Genomic DNA, 15,945 nt, shown 5'->3' on the forward strand with positions numbered 1-15,945 from the left:
TGTTTTATATCTATCATTGGATCTCTCAGGTATAGTAAGCAAATTCTTAACCATTTGGATTGACTCATACAGAAATAAAAGGAGACATACGCACAAATTTCATCAACAAAATGTTAATTTCTCAATATTGTGTTTATGAATTCACTCAGGAAATATGATTTTGCTCACAGTCACTCTTTTTAATTGTCTTATGCACTCATTAAAAGACCTCATTTATTGTCATTCAGACCCAGGGTGCATCTCAAGGAGTCAGAACAGGATCGCTGTGACAGTAACATTATGTACTTATTACAGTCATTTAAGATCTAAAATGAAATCAACCTGAAGCAACAATGTTTCACATTTCCTTTTTTTATTTATCATTTTTACAAGGTGATTTTGAAAGACTTTCATTATGCCAAAGAATGATTGGGTTTAATGAAGTGTGATTTTACTGCCTGAAATCTTCACAGCAACACAGTGACAAGCTTCCTTCCAAATGGACTACCATTTGAAACTAAACCTTAAAATCCGTATTAATCTTATCAACATGTTTGAATATTGACACAGTGGTTGAATACACAAGCTTTGCTTTCCACAAACTGCAGATCTTTGATTGGCACTCTGGGTTTTTAATAGTATATGCATCATTAAAATCCACATTTTTCAACAAGAGATAAATCATGAAAACTGAAGCAGCTCTTTTAATGTTCAAAGCATTTTTTTTTTTTTCAAACTACCAAAAGGTACAGACATACAGTTTTTGGTTTATTTATGACAACATGAATCCAGGTTTAGCAGACAATGGGAGACTTAGACGTATCGTACTGTATACACATCAAAAATAGCTTAGCACATTCAAAAGTCAAATGGAATGGTGACTTCTCTGTAACACAATAAATAGCTGAACAGTTAATCCACAATTATCAGCAGAAATTTAACTTCAAAACTAAAAACCAAAAAACATTCTGAAACTGTTTCCACTTGTAAAAGTAATTTACAAACACTTAAAACTGCATTTAATGATCCATTCAAACTGTGCTTTTTTTTTTGTCAAATACTCTGTCCTATCTATCATCTTTACATTATCAACCTTTTTTGAGGCACAATTTCTGTACCAGTTTTCCTCACCAGTCAGACACCTCCATAAAGTCCTCTAGTTCACTTATGGCGATTATTTCTTGGGGCTGATACCGCGAGTGGGCTGAGTTATCATTTTCACAAACTTGGCTTCCTGCAAGCTGGCTGTTTGTGTCGCACTCTGGGAACGACTCATATGGGCCATGTGTGTTGTAAACTGTGTTATGTGTTTTGCCTGAATCATTAACTGTGTCCATGTACGGAGTCTTCTCTGGGCTATAGCGAGGCCCGTCAGAGTTCGCTATAATTTCAGGGGCTTGATATCCGTAGATGCGGCCCTCCCTCACAGGCTGTTGGTCCTGGTAGGGAGTTCCAGGGGCTGAGGACCTGTTGTGGGGATCGAATTTGTTAGCTGCAGGTTGGTAGCCTTGGTAGCCTTCATAAAACACAGCAGGCTTGCCAGCTGGAGAGGGCTGGGAGAGGGGCTGCTGCTGCTGCTGCTGCTGCTGCTGCTGCTGCTGCTGTGGCTTGACCTGCATTTGGGGTTGAAGCTGAGGCTGTAGGTATGTTTGCTGCGGCTGAGGCTGGAGCTTTGGCTGGGGTTGGGGGGTACTCTGAGCAGACTCCCGCACATTCAGCTGAACATACTTTCCTGTCTCTGGGTCGATGAAAGTCTTTGTTTTCACCTGAACAGGCACGTCCACTACAAAGTACTGGCCAGAGCCGAGGTCTTGCAGCACCTTACGCTGGGTCAATGGGTAGGACTGGGGATAGCTTGACTCTACATGGTACTGTGTCACTGTAGCTGGCCGGTTTGCATGATGGAGAGTGGGAGAAGAGGGAATATGAGCAACTGTCTTTGGTGCAGCAGTGTGGGAAGCGGGGCCAGCAGCATGAGTGGAGATGATGGGAAGGGAAACGGGTGCAGTAGCATGAGGTGAGGCGACTGGGAGGGAGATAGGACCAGTGGCGTGAGGGGAAGCATGGAAAGAGCTATGAGACAATTGGTGCTCAGTGCTGGAAGAAGGCAAGCTCGACATCAGGGCTGGAGCAAGAGCAAGGGAGAGAGGTGGGGTAAAATGAGGGGAAGCCACAGCATGGCGGTTTGAGGAGCATACCTCAGTGGAGGAGGAGGAAGGACTACCGGACACGTCTTGAAGAGGTTTCTCAACCCCAGCAGGGCCGTCTGCTCCGGCTTTGGGCTTTTCCTTGTTGATTCTTCGAGAAGTCAACCTTTTCGCCCTGCGCAAGGCTTTCTCACTCTTTGGGGGGACAGTTGGAGGCTTGCCCATAGAACGAGACACATCACTGCTGAAGCTACAGGCGGATTCGGGTCTCTCATCATAGTACAAGCTTCTTATTTCCGACAGGTCTGCTGCACTGGTGGCAAAACTCTCAACACCCTCGGACATGTTGCTGATGACAGAGCGGGAGTCGTCTTCATCCAGAGCAATGCTCCTCCTGGAGTAAGGCCTGTGTTGTGGGAGAGGGACTGAGTAGTCCTGTGATGAAGATGCTGGTGGAAAAGTTGAGAGTTCTCTGATTGCAGCAAGTCTGTCAGGATGCACAGGAGTTCCAGCACTCCATCTTAATATCTCTTGCTCGTCCTCTCGTCTCTCCCTCTCCACAGGGGAACCCACTCGGTAATCCTCTCCGAAGCTTTTATGGAAGCGTGGTTTGACTGACTTGATGAAAGAGGAACCTCTGAAACTGTTATCTTTCACCCTGAACATCGAGGGCTTGGCTCCCAGAGCAGGAGAGGAGGTGTTGGAACGGGAAAGAGATGGAGCTGGAGATGCAGGGGCATGTGGCCTATACGATCTAGAATGGGATCCTGAGTCTTCAGATGATTCCGGCCCAACAGGATTGTTTTTTTGTTGGGGAGGTAAAGGGGAGTATATCTGCCTCTCTTTTGGTTTCCTCTCCGAGTCTGTTGAGGTGATGGCATAGTATTGGAGACCCTCTATCCTCTGAGCCGCTTTGTCTCTTTCGCGTCCCTCTTTTTGATCTAGCATCCGTTCTTGTGTCCCTCTCTTTTCATCGTTTGGTGTCGCTTGGCTCTTCTCAAGAACTCTGGCCCTCTCTTCTTTTTTCTGTCTTCCTTCCCGCTGCTCTTCGGCGTGCTGCTCGGTTTTCCTTTGCTCCTGAATCAGATTGAACCTTTTCTGTTCTGAAATGTCTGCAAGTTGCTCCTGATCTCTCTGATTTCTTTTCTTTCTCTCCTCAATGTCAGTGAGTATTTTCTCCTCAGTCTGTCTGGCCAACCTTTGCTCCTCAATCAGAGAAGCTCTCCACTGGTGTTCCTCATGTGCAGCTCTTCTTTGCTGTTCCTCTAGAGCAGCTATCCTCTGCTGCTCCTCATGTGCAACTCTCCTCTGCTGTTCCTCTATAGCAGCTATCCTCTGCTGCTCCTCATGTGCAGCTCTCCTCTGCTGTTCCTCTAGAGCAGCTATCCTCTGCTGTTCCTCTTGTGCAGCTCTTCTTTGCTGTTCCACTAGAGCAGCTCTCGTCTGTTGCGCCTCCAGAGCAGCTCTTTTCTGCTGTTCTTCTAGAGCAGCTCTCCTCTCCTGCTCTTTTTGTGCAACTATCCTCTGCTGCTCCTCTTCAGCAGCTCTTTTCCTTTGCTGCCCCTCTTGAAAAGCTCTTCTCTGCTGCTCCTCATGTGCAGCTCTCATTTGTTGCTCCTGTTGAGCAGCTCTTTTCTGCTCTTCTTCTAGAGCTGCTTTCCTCTCCTGCTCTTTTTGTGCAGCTCTCCTCTGTTGTTCCTCTTGTGCTGCTCTGTTCTTCAGCTCTTCTTGAACAGCTCTTTTCTGCTCTTCTTCTAGAGCTGCTTTCCTCTCCTGCTCTTTTTGTGCAGCTCTTCTCTGCTGTTCCTCATGTGCATCTCTCCTCTGCTGTTCCTCTCGAGCAGCCTTCCTTTGCTGCTCAACTTCAACAGCTCTCCTCTGTTGTTCCTCTTGTGCAGCTCTCCTCTTCTGCTCCTCTTCGGCAGCTCTTTTCCTGTGCAGCTCCTCTTTTGCAGCTCTCGTCTGCTGCTCCTCTTGTGCAGCTCTTCTTTGTCGCTCATTGCTAGCAGCTCTTCTATGCGGGACCTCTTGAGAAGCTAGCCTCTGCTGCTCTCTGTGTTTTCCTTGCTGTTCCTCTGCTATCAATTCCCTTTTCTCCTCAGTTTCTTTCACTTGTTTTTCTTCTTGTCTTTGCTTTGCTCTCATCTTCTCTTTTTGGGCAGCTCTGCTTCCTTCAGTGTGTTTTCCTTTTCTTTCTTCCTCTTCCCGTCTCTCTGCTTCTCGTTGTTTTTCCCGTCTCTCCTTGATCCTATTAGCAATGGCCTCCCGCTCCCTTGTTCTCCTCTCCTCTTCTCTCTTAGCAGCTTTCCTCTCTTCTTCAGCCAGAGAAGCTCTACTTTCTGCAATTATGTGTTTTATTTTCAGATCTTCTGTGTCGTCTGTCCTAGAAGTGTGTTTGACCTCCAACTGTTTTGCTCTGTTCTGCTGTTTTGCCTTGGTGTCTTCATGCGGAGGTGTAGGTTTTTCTAAACTGTCCGTCTTAGCATTTTCAATCTTCTGAGTTTTTCTTGAAGTTCTTGTGCTATCCTCCATGTTGTTACCTTGCACCGAAGTGGGTTTCGGGTGCGAGTTTTTATCCAAATATGGTATTCTTTCAGCTGTTGGGGAAAATTCTTGAAGTTTTTCATTTGGATTGGTGTTATCACTTGGCTTCATTTGTTGTGTCACAGATGTGTTTCTTTGCCTTGCTCTATTGAGAGCAGAAGATGAGGCTGGTGCTTGCAAGGGAGGATTGTTTGACTGATGAGTCCTCTCATCTACTTGATGAGGTCTTTGCATATCAGTTAAAGGTGCTTCTTCAATCCTTTCTTTCTTTACATGACTTGTTGGTGACTTTATCCTTCCTTGGATGTGTTTTGCATTTTTAACTTGAGTATCTTCATTGGCTTTGGCATCTAAAAGCAGTTTTTCTTGTCTTTCTTTGTCTCCTAGTTTAAACATCCCTGTCCTTTGATGTTCCTTCTCTGTAATGGGAAACACCAAGGGTTTGGGCTCTTTGTTCACTTTGGAGCTGACCTCTGTTTTATTTGGCAAAGTTTTCTCTTTCCCAGGGAAGTCTTGTGGGTCAGCAGTGAACACTGGGCGTCTGCTATGACGACTCTGTATAAGTGGAAAGAATCCTTCCTTTTTATTGGGAGGGAATTCCTGTATTGTGTCATCCCGGTCTTCTGAAACAATCACTTTTAACCTGGCATAGTCTGCAAGTGCGGATATCTCCGGTATTGTGGATGCTCTAGGTTTAGGTGTGGGTTTAACCTCAGGTTTTTCTCCACCTGAATCCTTTGTTGGGTTTGAATTTCTTAGGCTCTGTCTTTCTCTTAAGGATAAAGTGGACTTGTTCTCTGTGTGCTGTTTTCTGATATGAACAGCTTGACCCACCTGGGACTTCTCATTTTTAGAACCAGGTCTTTCTGTGGGACCATCACTCTGTTTGGAGGCCAGTTTATCTTCTGTTTCTCCGTTGTTCCTTTTCACGTTCTCTTCTTGAATGCTTACTGACCTTGATTCTGCTGTTTTTCTTAGACTTTGATCCAACATAAAGACTTCATTTTTTCTTTCATTGTCTGGTTCTTTGCTAAAAAGTCCCTTCTTTGACTGTAATCCTGGAAGGTCCCTTCCCTTTGAAACAGCATCTGAAGAATCTGCAACATTTGCTTTCCTGTGTGGTTTATGATTAGTTTCTTCTGTCCATTGCACTTGAAAGTAGTCTTCCTCTGTTGGATGTGTTTTTGATTCGTCCACTGAATTCCCGCTGGTATTAATGCTTTCATGCTCTCCAGTTTCAGCTTGAACATTCTGACTGGTTGTGTTAATGCTCTCCTGTTGATTGTTGTTTTTCAGTGAGTCAGACAGTTTTCTCACACTGGACAACACGCTTTGTACCAGTAAATTGTCTTCCAAATTTATTTCAACCTGATTTTCACTGCTGGCTGCATTGAGGTCTTTGGTTCTGTTGTCCTTTTTTAATTTTCCTTCAACAGAAGATGATGCAACTTGGTAATTAGCTGTAGCTGCATCTGAAGCAACAGCTGTGACATGTTTTCCTCCTTTGGTTATGTTGTCCTCAGTTACCACTGGCACAACTCTGATGGCAATGCTGTCTATATGCACACTATCATCCACTTGATTATTTTCTACTTGTCTGTTCTCGCTGTCAGTTAAATTGTGAGATGCACTCGTTTTGCTGAGAGGCTTTGGTGGTGTTGAGTGATGTTTCTTTTCGTCCAATAGGGGTGCACTCTTTCCATCTGTGTCCCTGCTGTTGGATGGATTTATGACAGTGAACATATCTTCTTTCACTAAAAGCTTGATGTTCTGCTTTATCAAGGATTCAACACCATCTCTTTTACAATCATTCATTTGGTTGATTTGCTTGGCCACCACGTTGGAATCATTGGCATGTGTTGTTTGGCTTTTTAGTGGATTTTTCTCGTGAGCATTACCCTTTACTTCATCTGTTCCTATACTCTTTGAACAGTTCTCTATTGGCGTTACATTTGTGAAGTCTTTAGTTTCTCCGGGTATTATGTCTTGGTTGTAGAGAAGGGATTGAGTTTCTGCAAGTGTTTTATTTTTAGCAGGTACAGTGACATTGGAAGGCGAGACTTTTTCACGCGCTGGTTCTTGGAGTTGTGTTTCCCTTTGGGGACTTGCACCTGCGTAGGAGCTCTCCTGCTGTAGAGTGACCGTTTCACACATATTGTTCTGTTTTGTCTCTTGGGTTGAAGCTCCTTGGATGTTTTCAGGATGAATTTTCATTCCTACTTTAGTCTGATCATCTATCATTGTAGGATGAGTGCCTTGAATAACTTTGTCCTTACTCTCTACTTTGGTATTTAAAGATATATTACCTTTGCTTGTCGCTGGATCTGAGCTTAGATTTCCGTCCTTTAACTCTGAATTCCCGCTTTCTTTTCTTTTCTCGGGAGTGTTAGGAGAATTAATCTCAACATTGCTTAAGGATGGTTTTCTTTCTCGTACAGTTACCATTATTCCTCGGATCTGCAAGCTGTCATCAGCCACATGAGTCTTAATTTGACCAAAGACAATATTAAGTGATGAATCCTCAAGAACTGCTTCGTGTGTACTCTCAGCCTTTTCTGTGGTTGTAGGTTTGGAACTTTTGACTTCAACGACAGGTGGAGCTTCTTTCTCCTTGATGAGATTGACAGTGTCTACAATAAGATTGTCTTTAGGTCCTTCAGTCTTGTTCCCAGAGTTTTCGTCATGATCTGATTCCTGCTTTAATTGCTTGGTTTTAGGTGGTTGTTCCTTACTATGTATTGGAGACCGATTCTCTTTATTTTGATGTTCTACCAAGTCGGCACCAGTTCTCATGGGATGAATTCCTGTCAGTTTTGCTTCTTCGGGTGGTTTTGGCACGTCTCCATTCATTGGTTCTTTGAGAACTTTCTGCGATTGGTCTAGAGACTGACAGGTTGTTGCTGCAGATGTAACTGGGATTGTAGCAGAGCTGGAAGGTAAAGCAGACTTGGCTGGTACCATCTTTGTTCCTTGGGGCTCCATATGGTGCTTTAGTGTTGCATTACTGGATATTGTGCTGTCATGCTTTTTAGGAGCGTCCTGTGATGGGGGTTTCTGTCTAGCATTTATAAACTGACTACCTCCTAATTGCTTGGTAGACGTTTTGGATATAATTCCATCTGGTTTAGCAAACCCCTTCTCTTTGATTGCAGAAATCTCTTTTTCAGCGTGAGCTTTTATCTTTGAAGTCAGAATCTCCTGCTTCGTCTGAGCTCTCTCTTTATGGGACAACGTCTTTGGAGGGTTTGAATGGGGATCTTTACTTGGACCTACACTTTGCTCAGTTAACTTGTGTTTTCTTCCAGGAGGGAGCAGACTAACCAAATTTGAATCCTTTTGCTGTGAGACATCAGGTTGTATCAGTGGGTCACATGTTTCCAACTTTTCAACTCTGTGCTCCTTTACTTCATCAGTAATGGAGTCACTTTTTGTTACATTATCGCCATCGGGAAGTGCATTATTACCGCTGGATAATTTGAATTCTTTGGATGACTCACTGTAAATATACTGACCTTCTGTCAATTTGGGAGATTCAAAGCTGCTTACTTTGTTGTTCTCTGTGTCAGATGTTGCAAATTTGCTAGTAGGACTAAGTTTGTCTTTAGATTTTTCTTCAGTCTTTATTTCAAGTGTATCAAGACATAAAAGTGGTGTTTCATTGGCATCATTTGAATAACTATTTCCTGCAGCAGAGACTTTGTTTCTGACTGTTGGTGTATCAGTAAAACCATATTTATCTCTAAGACGGTTAAACTCATCGAGCCCTTGGTTAGCTTGATCTATACTCTGCCTGCAAGTTACAATCAAATCTTTGTTCTGTTGATGCTCTGGTTGAGTTGACTGGCCCTGATATTTGAACTCTTCATTTTTATCAGTATCCATGTCAGCAGGAACATCTTTCTTTATCTCGTCATCTTTTGTAAGAACTGTGTTTTTGACTTTCTGTTTTTGCTCTCCTTTCATCTTCTCCTTTATTTTTGCCAATTCTGCTTTGGCCTTAGCTAACTCTGTCTTAGCTTGCTCAACTTTATCTGGCTCACTTTTGACCTGTTGTGTCGATATTAGCTTTGGTGCCGGTTTAGTTGACTCTTCCTGCATCATCTCTGTTTTAGTTTGCTCTAGTTTAGTTGTGATGACTTTGGTTTGTTTGGAATTTTCCTGCTCTCCCTCTTTTTCGTCAACTCTTTCCACTTTAGCTTTGCTCTTCTGTGTTGTAAGATTTGCATCATTTGCATGAGTGGCTTGAATTACATTTTTATCACCAACTTCAACCTTCTCTCGTTCTGCTTTAGCTTGCTCTTCTATCTGCTGAAGTTCTGCATGCGCTACTGTCCTTCGCTCTGCTTCAGCTTGTTCTGCTTTAACTTTTTCTGTCCTGATTTGTTCTGCCTTAATCCACTCTCTTTCAGCTTCTTCTGCTCTTAACTTTTCTTCCTCGAGTTTCTCTGCTTTGATCCTTTCTTGTTTGGCCTTTTCAGTTTTAGACTGCTGTATTCTCGTCTGCTCTGTCTCCTCCAGTTCTGTTTTTATGTGTTCTTTGAACCTCTCTGCTTCAGCTTGTTCTACTTTGACCTGCCCCTCCTGCTCCTCTTTCATGTGTTCTGCTGCTTCCTCTGTAATATGACTTGGCTCTGTTACCCTCGGCACTATTGTTTGCTCTGCCTTTGTCTGGACCTCACTTGTCTGTTCTGGTTGTTTTTCTGTCGACTGCTCTATCAAGTAATCCTTTTTCTTAATTTCCTCAACATGTTCTGCTCTGCCCAGGTTTACTCTCTCTTGCACTGATAGTTCTGCAATGACATGTTCTGCTTTGACTTCATCTGAACCAGTCTGCCCTGCTAAATTTAACCCAGCTAACTCCTCTTTGGGCCGCTGCTCTTTAGCCCAGTGCTGAGCCACTGCCAGCTCTGCTTGGGCGTGTTGTGCTTTTACTTGCGCTGCCATGGCCTTTTCAGCCTTAACCTCGTCATAACTTCTATCTTTTGCTCGGTTTTCCATTGCGGGGTCAGTCACATTGGCAGGTTTGGCACTGTTCAGCATATTATGTTCAAACGGTGGTTTAATTTCTTCTGGTTGGAGACTTTGCATTTCATACCCATTTGGAATTGTTGTATATGGGTTTATCTGACCTGTTTCTTGAGTGAGCATTGTATAGTCTTTATTCAAATAAGGAGTGTGCTGGTTTCTGTTTTCTTGATCAGTAAATCTGTTGGAAGTTTTAGGCATATAATCATTCATTTCATTTTCCTTGTTATGTCTGCTTTGCTTTTGAAGTCCATGATTGTCCTTAAAAGCTCCCGGTGGCTGGTGTCCATAATAAGCTTGGTTTTCTCTTGTGTTATTGCCCAAAGCACCATATTGAGGATGTTGGTTAGAAATATTAGAATTGATGAAGCCATCCATTGCATAAGGAGTTCCATCAAAATCCTCACAGGACTGTTTTTTCTGAGGCTCCTTATGAATGTCATGATGATTGTCTACTCTGTATTTGTCTCTTGGTAAATGTAGTTCCTCTTTTGTCATGGCTGCTCTTTGGTAAGCGTGTTGATGTTGGTCTTTTCCCATTGAAGCAGTTATCTCTTGTTTCCACGGATAGCTATCTGCACTCAGACTATGATATTTTGTGCCTTGGCTGTTTGCCTGTCTCCACATATCCTGTGAGGACACATTTTTGTAATCATAACCGCTGTCTTTGTGCTGCTGATATCCATCCACCTGGGTTAAAAACTCTCTGGTATGATTGTTTTCAGCATTTAGCCATGGCGTTTGTGTAGCTGTATAGGGAGGTTTAAGCATGTATCCATCTCTCCCCTGAGTGTCTACATTATCCATCATGCCTTGCTGGTAGGGAGTAAATGACGGTAAGTCCTCATAGAGATTCTGTCCATTAGCCAGCTGACTGCTTGTGTAATTTTCAGGTATTAAGCCAGTGAACCCAGAGTGATGAACCATCTCACCTTGCATCTGAGCTGTCTGGTAATCACTTGAAGTGTATTCTGAATATTGGCCTGTATTTGCGGCCGCAGGCTCATAATTAGTTGCAAAGGACGATCCAGGGCTAAAATACTGGTTTGCATAATTGTGTGAGACTGCATTTGTCCAGCCGGATTCCTCTACCTGAGGATATTCTGCATCTGGGAAATCCGGGATATCTATCACAGTGTCTCTTGGCTCCTGGATTAAAGGCTGTTTGTTTTTGTCCTGTGTCTCCAAGCCCTTGAATTTGGTGGGACTGTAAGTGCTTTTAACTCTTTTCCTGTTGTCTTTGAGATTAAAGAGAAGGCTTGTTGCTCTGGATTTGTAGCTCGACATCCTAATATCAGGAGTGGCTCCCCTGCTTTCGGCTCGCACTGGGGGATGTTCCACAAGTTCAGGGGAAACCGCGCTCTGTCGGACCTCTGACGTCTCTGATTCTTGATGTGCATGAACTACAGGTGTGAGCAGCTGGCTGATGTTGAAGGGAGTTGTGCTCGTGTTACTGCTGACGACATTTGGCGCCACTGATTTTGCATCGTTTCCATAGGGAATACGATAATCATTGCTATAAGACACTCCTTGATTAGTCATTGTCCTCTCTGTAGAGATATTTTGCTCTGTCATCATTTTGATTTTTTGCTGGAGGGCTTTGACAGAGCTGATGGTGTCCTGGACGCGTCGAGACATCTCAATTGTTGGCGATGCCGTCGATGGCCGTTGGGGTTGAAGCCTGTTTGTCCCGAGGCTTTGCGCCCGCTTCCTGTAGGTGTAATGACCCGCTAACTCCGAGTCGCACCGTTTCTCCACTGCGGAAGCTCTGTGCAGCATTGTGGATGTCGAGGTGGCGCGTGGAGGAGAGGGAGGAACTACCGGTGCCCAGTTATTCCTCAGGTTTCTCATTCCCCTCTCCTCAAACCTGTATGGAACCTGTGGTTGGCTCTCCAGTGAAAGCTCCTTGTACATTGGTGTCTCGTACCACCTGGGGAAGTCTGGATAGCGCATAAACCCTGAGACTTCTCCTTGCTGGAAGGGAAACCTGTTATGATCCCTCCACACTTTGAATGGACTGAACTCACTGTGTATAAAGAAGTTAGAGTTACAGTTGACCTGTGTGGACATGCTGTGTTTACTGTGGGAAGATCTCATAAAAGAGGGTCCAGAATTTATTTGACTCATTGCTGCTACTTCAGAGGAGTAGAAGCCAGCGTCCTGGGAGGAGAATGGACCAGCTGAGGAGAAATGGCCGCTGTTAAAGTTGTCCTGATATGATGTAGAGAATTCAGAAAGTTCCCTCTGTATACTCATGAGAGCAGATTTGTCCCAGCTGGTGTCATCATTCAGCTCTCTGAGTTTACCATCCATCCCGGCTCCATCCCTCTGTCCCTCAGAGTTAAAAGCTCTGATTAGGGAGGAGACTCTGGAGCGGCTTCTTCGTTGCTGTGAACTCACCTCAGTAGCGCCGTTGCTGAGAAAGGACAGCTGTTCTCCTCTTGGAGGTGCCTCCTGTTGAGAGGTTTCCACAAAGGACTGCTGGAATGTGGCAGAAACTCTCCCTTGTGTCCTTTCCCCATAATCCTCCCACTGTGGATCTCTTTGGATCTCAGCCCCATACATTCCCCCGTGGATCCAGTTCTGTTCATACTGCTGCATCCTGAGGCTGAAGCTCTCATGTGCAGTTCTCTTAAGTTCCTCCCTCTCTCCGTCTCTGTCCTGAGCGCTCTGGCTAAAGGCCAGCTGTCTGTCTCTCTGGGTGCAGGGTGAAGATGCACCCAGGTCTGAGTCGTTATAAACGGCCTCATCTCCAATGCAGAGACTCCTGAATGCTCGATCTGTCAGACTGCTGACCTCACGGTCCGTCTCATCCGGGAAGGACCCAGCACTAGAGGTGTCGCTGTAGCCTCCGTCGCTGTGCTTTCGATGCCCGCCACTCTTTCGTCCAGAGCGGCGTTTCTCAACCGATGTCATGATGCAGGCCTGCTAACAAACTGCTCTGTCCTCAGCTGTGCAGTCATTCACGCAAACGCAGACCTCTGAATGATAAACTCTGCCTGCTGCAGGAGCTGCTAGCCCAGAGTTTGGGGCTCCTGTCAAGACTTTGTAAAGCCTGTAGCTCCCTAAGGCATGGTGCCTTTTAGTTGGCTTTCATCCAAGAAAATCCTGGAATCTTTTGTTTTCCTACGAGAGAAAGAAAGGAGAGTTAACTTGGACCCGACGGTACACTTAAATAACCATCCTTAAAATGATTTGTTTAACAATCGTTTAGGATATGTGTTCTAAACTTATTCTCAAACCAAAAAACTTTTAAGACATGAACTGAGCACCACTTGTTGTGTCCTTGATAAGAAGCTTTTTTTTTTTCTTTTGCATTAAGCAGCGATGTACTGTATGTGGTTCTGAAAACAGCCTTGTTAATCCGTCTCCTCAATCACTGTGACCTTCAGAAACATGTTGTGAAGAAAACTACACTGTTGCTAGGCACAGTAAAGACAGCCTCACGTGAGGTATTTTAGGAAAGCAGGACACGGCTTCGATGACCACGCGCACACACACACACACACACACACACACACACACACACACACAGTGATTTTGCTCATCTTCAGATTACGATCCAGATACTGATTCTGTTGTAGTTATAATGGAATGGGAACAAACTTACACATTGTTTCACATTAAGTTGATGTCAAGATGTCAGACACGTCTAGAAATGACAGACGTCAATCGTGCTGTTTATCTTTGAGGGAAACAGCCAAAAGATCTGGTTAGGACTTGTCAGCTGCATTACATTGAAAACTAATCCTTTGGTTTTACTACAGTGGAGAAGCAACAGATGGGAAGAAGATTAAAAATATCCCTGAGTAGAGGTGCTGCAAAATTTAGATGTTGGAAGCAAAATTGTAACGACTTTTTCTGTCAAGTACTCGATTGCTTATTTCAATATTTAAATGGGACTTATTAGAAAATGTAACCATATTTAAATGTTACTATTTTGCTTAGACTTTAAAAAAATCTATTTACAAATGAGAAGTGTGTAAAGAATGGGGGATATACTTTGCTGTAGTGGGTGCAAATCCTTTTTTTACAAAGTAAAAAAAGAAAGAAGTGATTCTGATCCATAAATCTGAAGCAGTGGGTGGGTGCAGCGACACATTTGGATCTGTTGACATATTTACTGTTCCTTGCTCCACCAGCTCGCTGCCTGCCGAGCAATGCTTAAAACTACACTTACAACCTAAAATATAACAAACAGAAAAAAATTATAGTTGAAGATAATAATCAACATGTAAAATACTGTATCTAGAAGTACAGAGCCCTCTTACTGCACATGTCCTCCTTTGTATCAATCATCAATCAATCTATATTTGTATAGCACTGTTATCTCAAGACGCTTTACAAAAGAGCATATGGGATAATATGCAGGCAGGATTTCTCCTTTGTGCAGTGCTTTTAAAATAAAAATGGTTACGCACATCGAGGGAGAACTGTAACGTCATGGGTACATTCTGGTTAAATTTACTGCAGCTACCAGGCAGCCGTCACCTCACCTCTGCTCAGAATAACCAAAGGTTCTTTGATATCCTCAGACCTGGAGTCCATCCATCTCATTCACATCCACAGAAACAGCTTTTCACCACAATGCTCAAACCTGCAAAGTCTTCATCAGATAAAAGTGATGCAGGGTGACAGCTAAAAAAAAAAAATCTCCTCTAACAGAAAACGACAGCAACATAGGCAAGAGCATGCCCTACACTCACCGTAAGATTTTTCCTTCAAGCATTAAGAAACTTTTTAGAGGCAGAATGTTTATTGACTGAAGATTTTTTCTCCATGCAGGCAACAGCTGATCAGTGCAGATAAAAAAAAACCACACACAGCTGTGGTAACTGCTTTTTTTTGCTGCGATAATCTCATGTCAAACTGTCGGGGTAATTTCTGTTCATTCTTGCATGTGACAGGTTTATTTTTGTCCAGTGACGGGCCTCCGACTCTAAAACCTGACACCAGAGAGGCCTCGCTTTCAGAGCCACTGTGGTCCAAACGCAGCCTGAACTGCAGCAAATCTGTCACTCCTGTGAGCTCAGAGGATTTGACTGATTGTTTATAAATGTCAAACACTGTCAGTGAAAGAAAATAAAAGTTGTATTTGCTATAAAGAATGAGAAACTGAATGTGTATATTCTTTAGTAGATGAAAATAGGAATTATTTTTATACATCTTTTCATTTATTTTTATACATTAAAAATGTAAATCTTGCAAATGAGAATGTGTGCATTTATGTAGGGTCAGTTACTTTCCTCCCAATGTGTCTGCCTTTAAAAGAAAGAAACATAAAGCTTTCATCCTTACCTTATATTTTTATAATCCATAATTCAGGCCTCATTGTCACTTCCTTAAAAGGCTCCGTCTCCTAAAAAAAGGCCTTGTTGATCCTGTCACCTCTCACAACGTCTCTCCGGCAAGCTCTGTGTCTTTTTATTGAGAATAATCCACTGAAAAAAAATCTTCTATAAAGTCCACATCGGGGTCTCTGAGCATCTCACCAGAAGCAGGCGGCAAAGGGCTCAGGAGACCAAACAGAAATAGAGGAGTTGTCCCAGGCAGAGTGTCCACCATTGGGGGGGACAGAATGAGAGCTGGAGCCTGCATGCGGTTCTGTGTGATCCTTTGGTGTCGAGTGTCAGACGGATGAAACAAACAGCCTCTCAACTATTTTTAAATCTGGACAGCTTACTGTTGGCCATTAGCAGCCAGAGTGAGGTGTCATGAGCTGTGAATGTTTTACATCTGGCTGGGAGGTTGTGGTCTAAACCTTGAGAATCACCTTATTTTCTTGAGGTGTCTTCATGTCTATCTTACAGAGGGAGGGAGGGGGTGGGGGGGGGCAGAGTTTGGGTGCTCCTTTTGGTGACATGCATAACAAAATCACCTCTCACTGGAGTACCACCCACTGCACTGAACAGAACTGATAAGCACTTTATGCAGTGTCAACAAGTGGCACTTGGTCACCACCCGTCTGCTGCTGCTCACATGGACTAGAATTAACTTTTTTTTCCAAGACAATTTGAAAGTCACAATTTCTGATTCTTCTTCTCCTCGCACAGATTTTTTTTTTTTATTTCATGCAAAGAGATATTTGTTTCACTTGAATTTTACAACCTAACACTCAAAATATGGAAGCATAATCTCCCTAGCTACAGCCTCACTCACCCCCCTGCAGAAAAGGCCATAAGGCAGAGGAAGGGGAGGACCTGTACCTCCCCCTTTCATCCCCCCTTTCTCCCCTCCTACGGCCCGCTGC

At 43.7% G+C, this 15,945-nt stretch overlaps 1 protein-coding gene across 1 annotated transcript; it reads right to left on the reverse strand.

Moving 5' to 3' along the window:
- Positions 1-332: 332 nt before the first annotated feature.
- On the reverse strand, positions 333-15,391 carry LOC136180379 (golgin subfamily B member 1). The gene is made up of 2 exons (XM_065959693.1): positions 14,994-15,391; positions 333-12,821 (listed from the first exon to the last, which is right to left on the reverse strand). The coding sequence occupies exon 2, from the start codon at positions 12,609-12,611 to the stop codon at positions 1,107-1,109; it is 11,505 nt and encodes a 3,834-aa protein (XP_065815765.1). The 5' UTR covers positions 12,612-12,821; positions 14,994-15,391; the 3' UTR covers positions 333-1,106.
- Positions 15,392-15,945: the final 554 nt, after the last annotated feature.

Source organism: Labrus bergylta, chromosome 10 (genome assembly GCF_963930695.1).
Source record: "Labrus bergylta chromosome 10, fLabBer1.1, whole genome shotgun sequence".
Taxonomy (NCBI): Eukaryota; Metazoa; Chordata; class Actinopteri; order Labriformes; family Labridae; genus Labrus; species Labrus bergylta.

Excerpts from the sequence above, each read along its gene's own strand:
- LOC136180379 (XM_065959693.1), bottom strand. The coding sequence starts at position 12,611 with ATGACATCGGTTGAGAAACGCCGCTCTGGACGAAAGAGTGGCGGGCAT.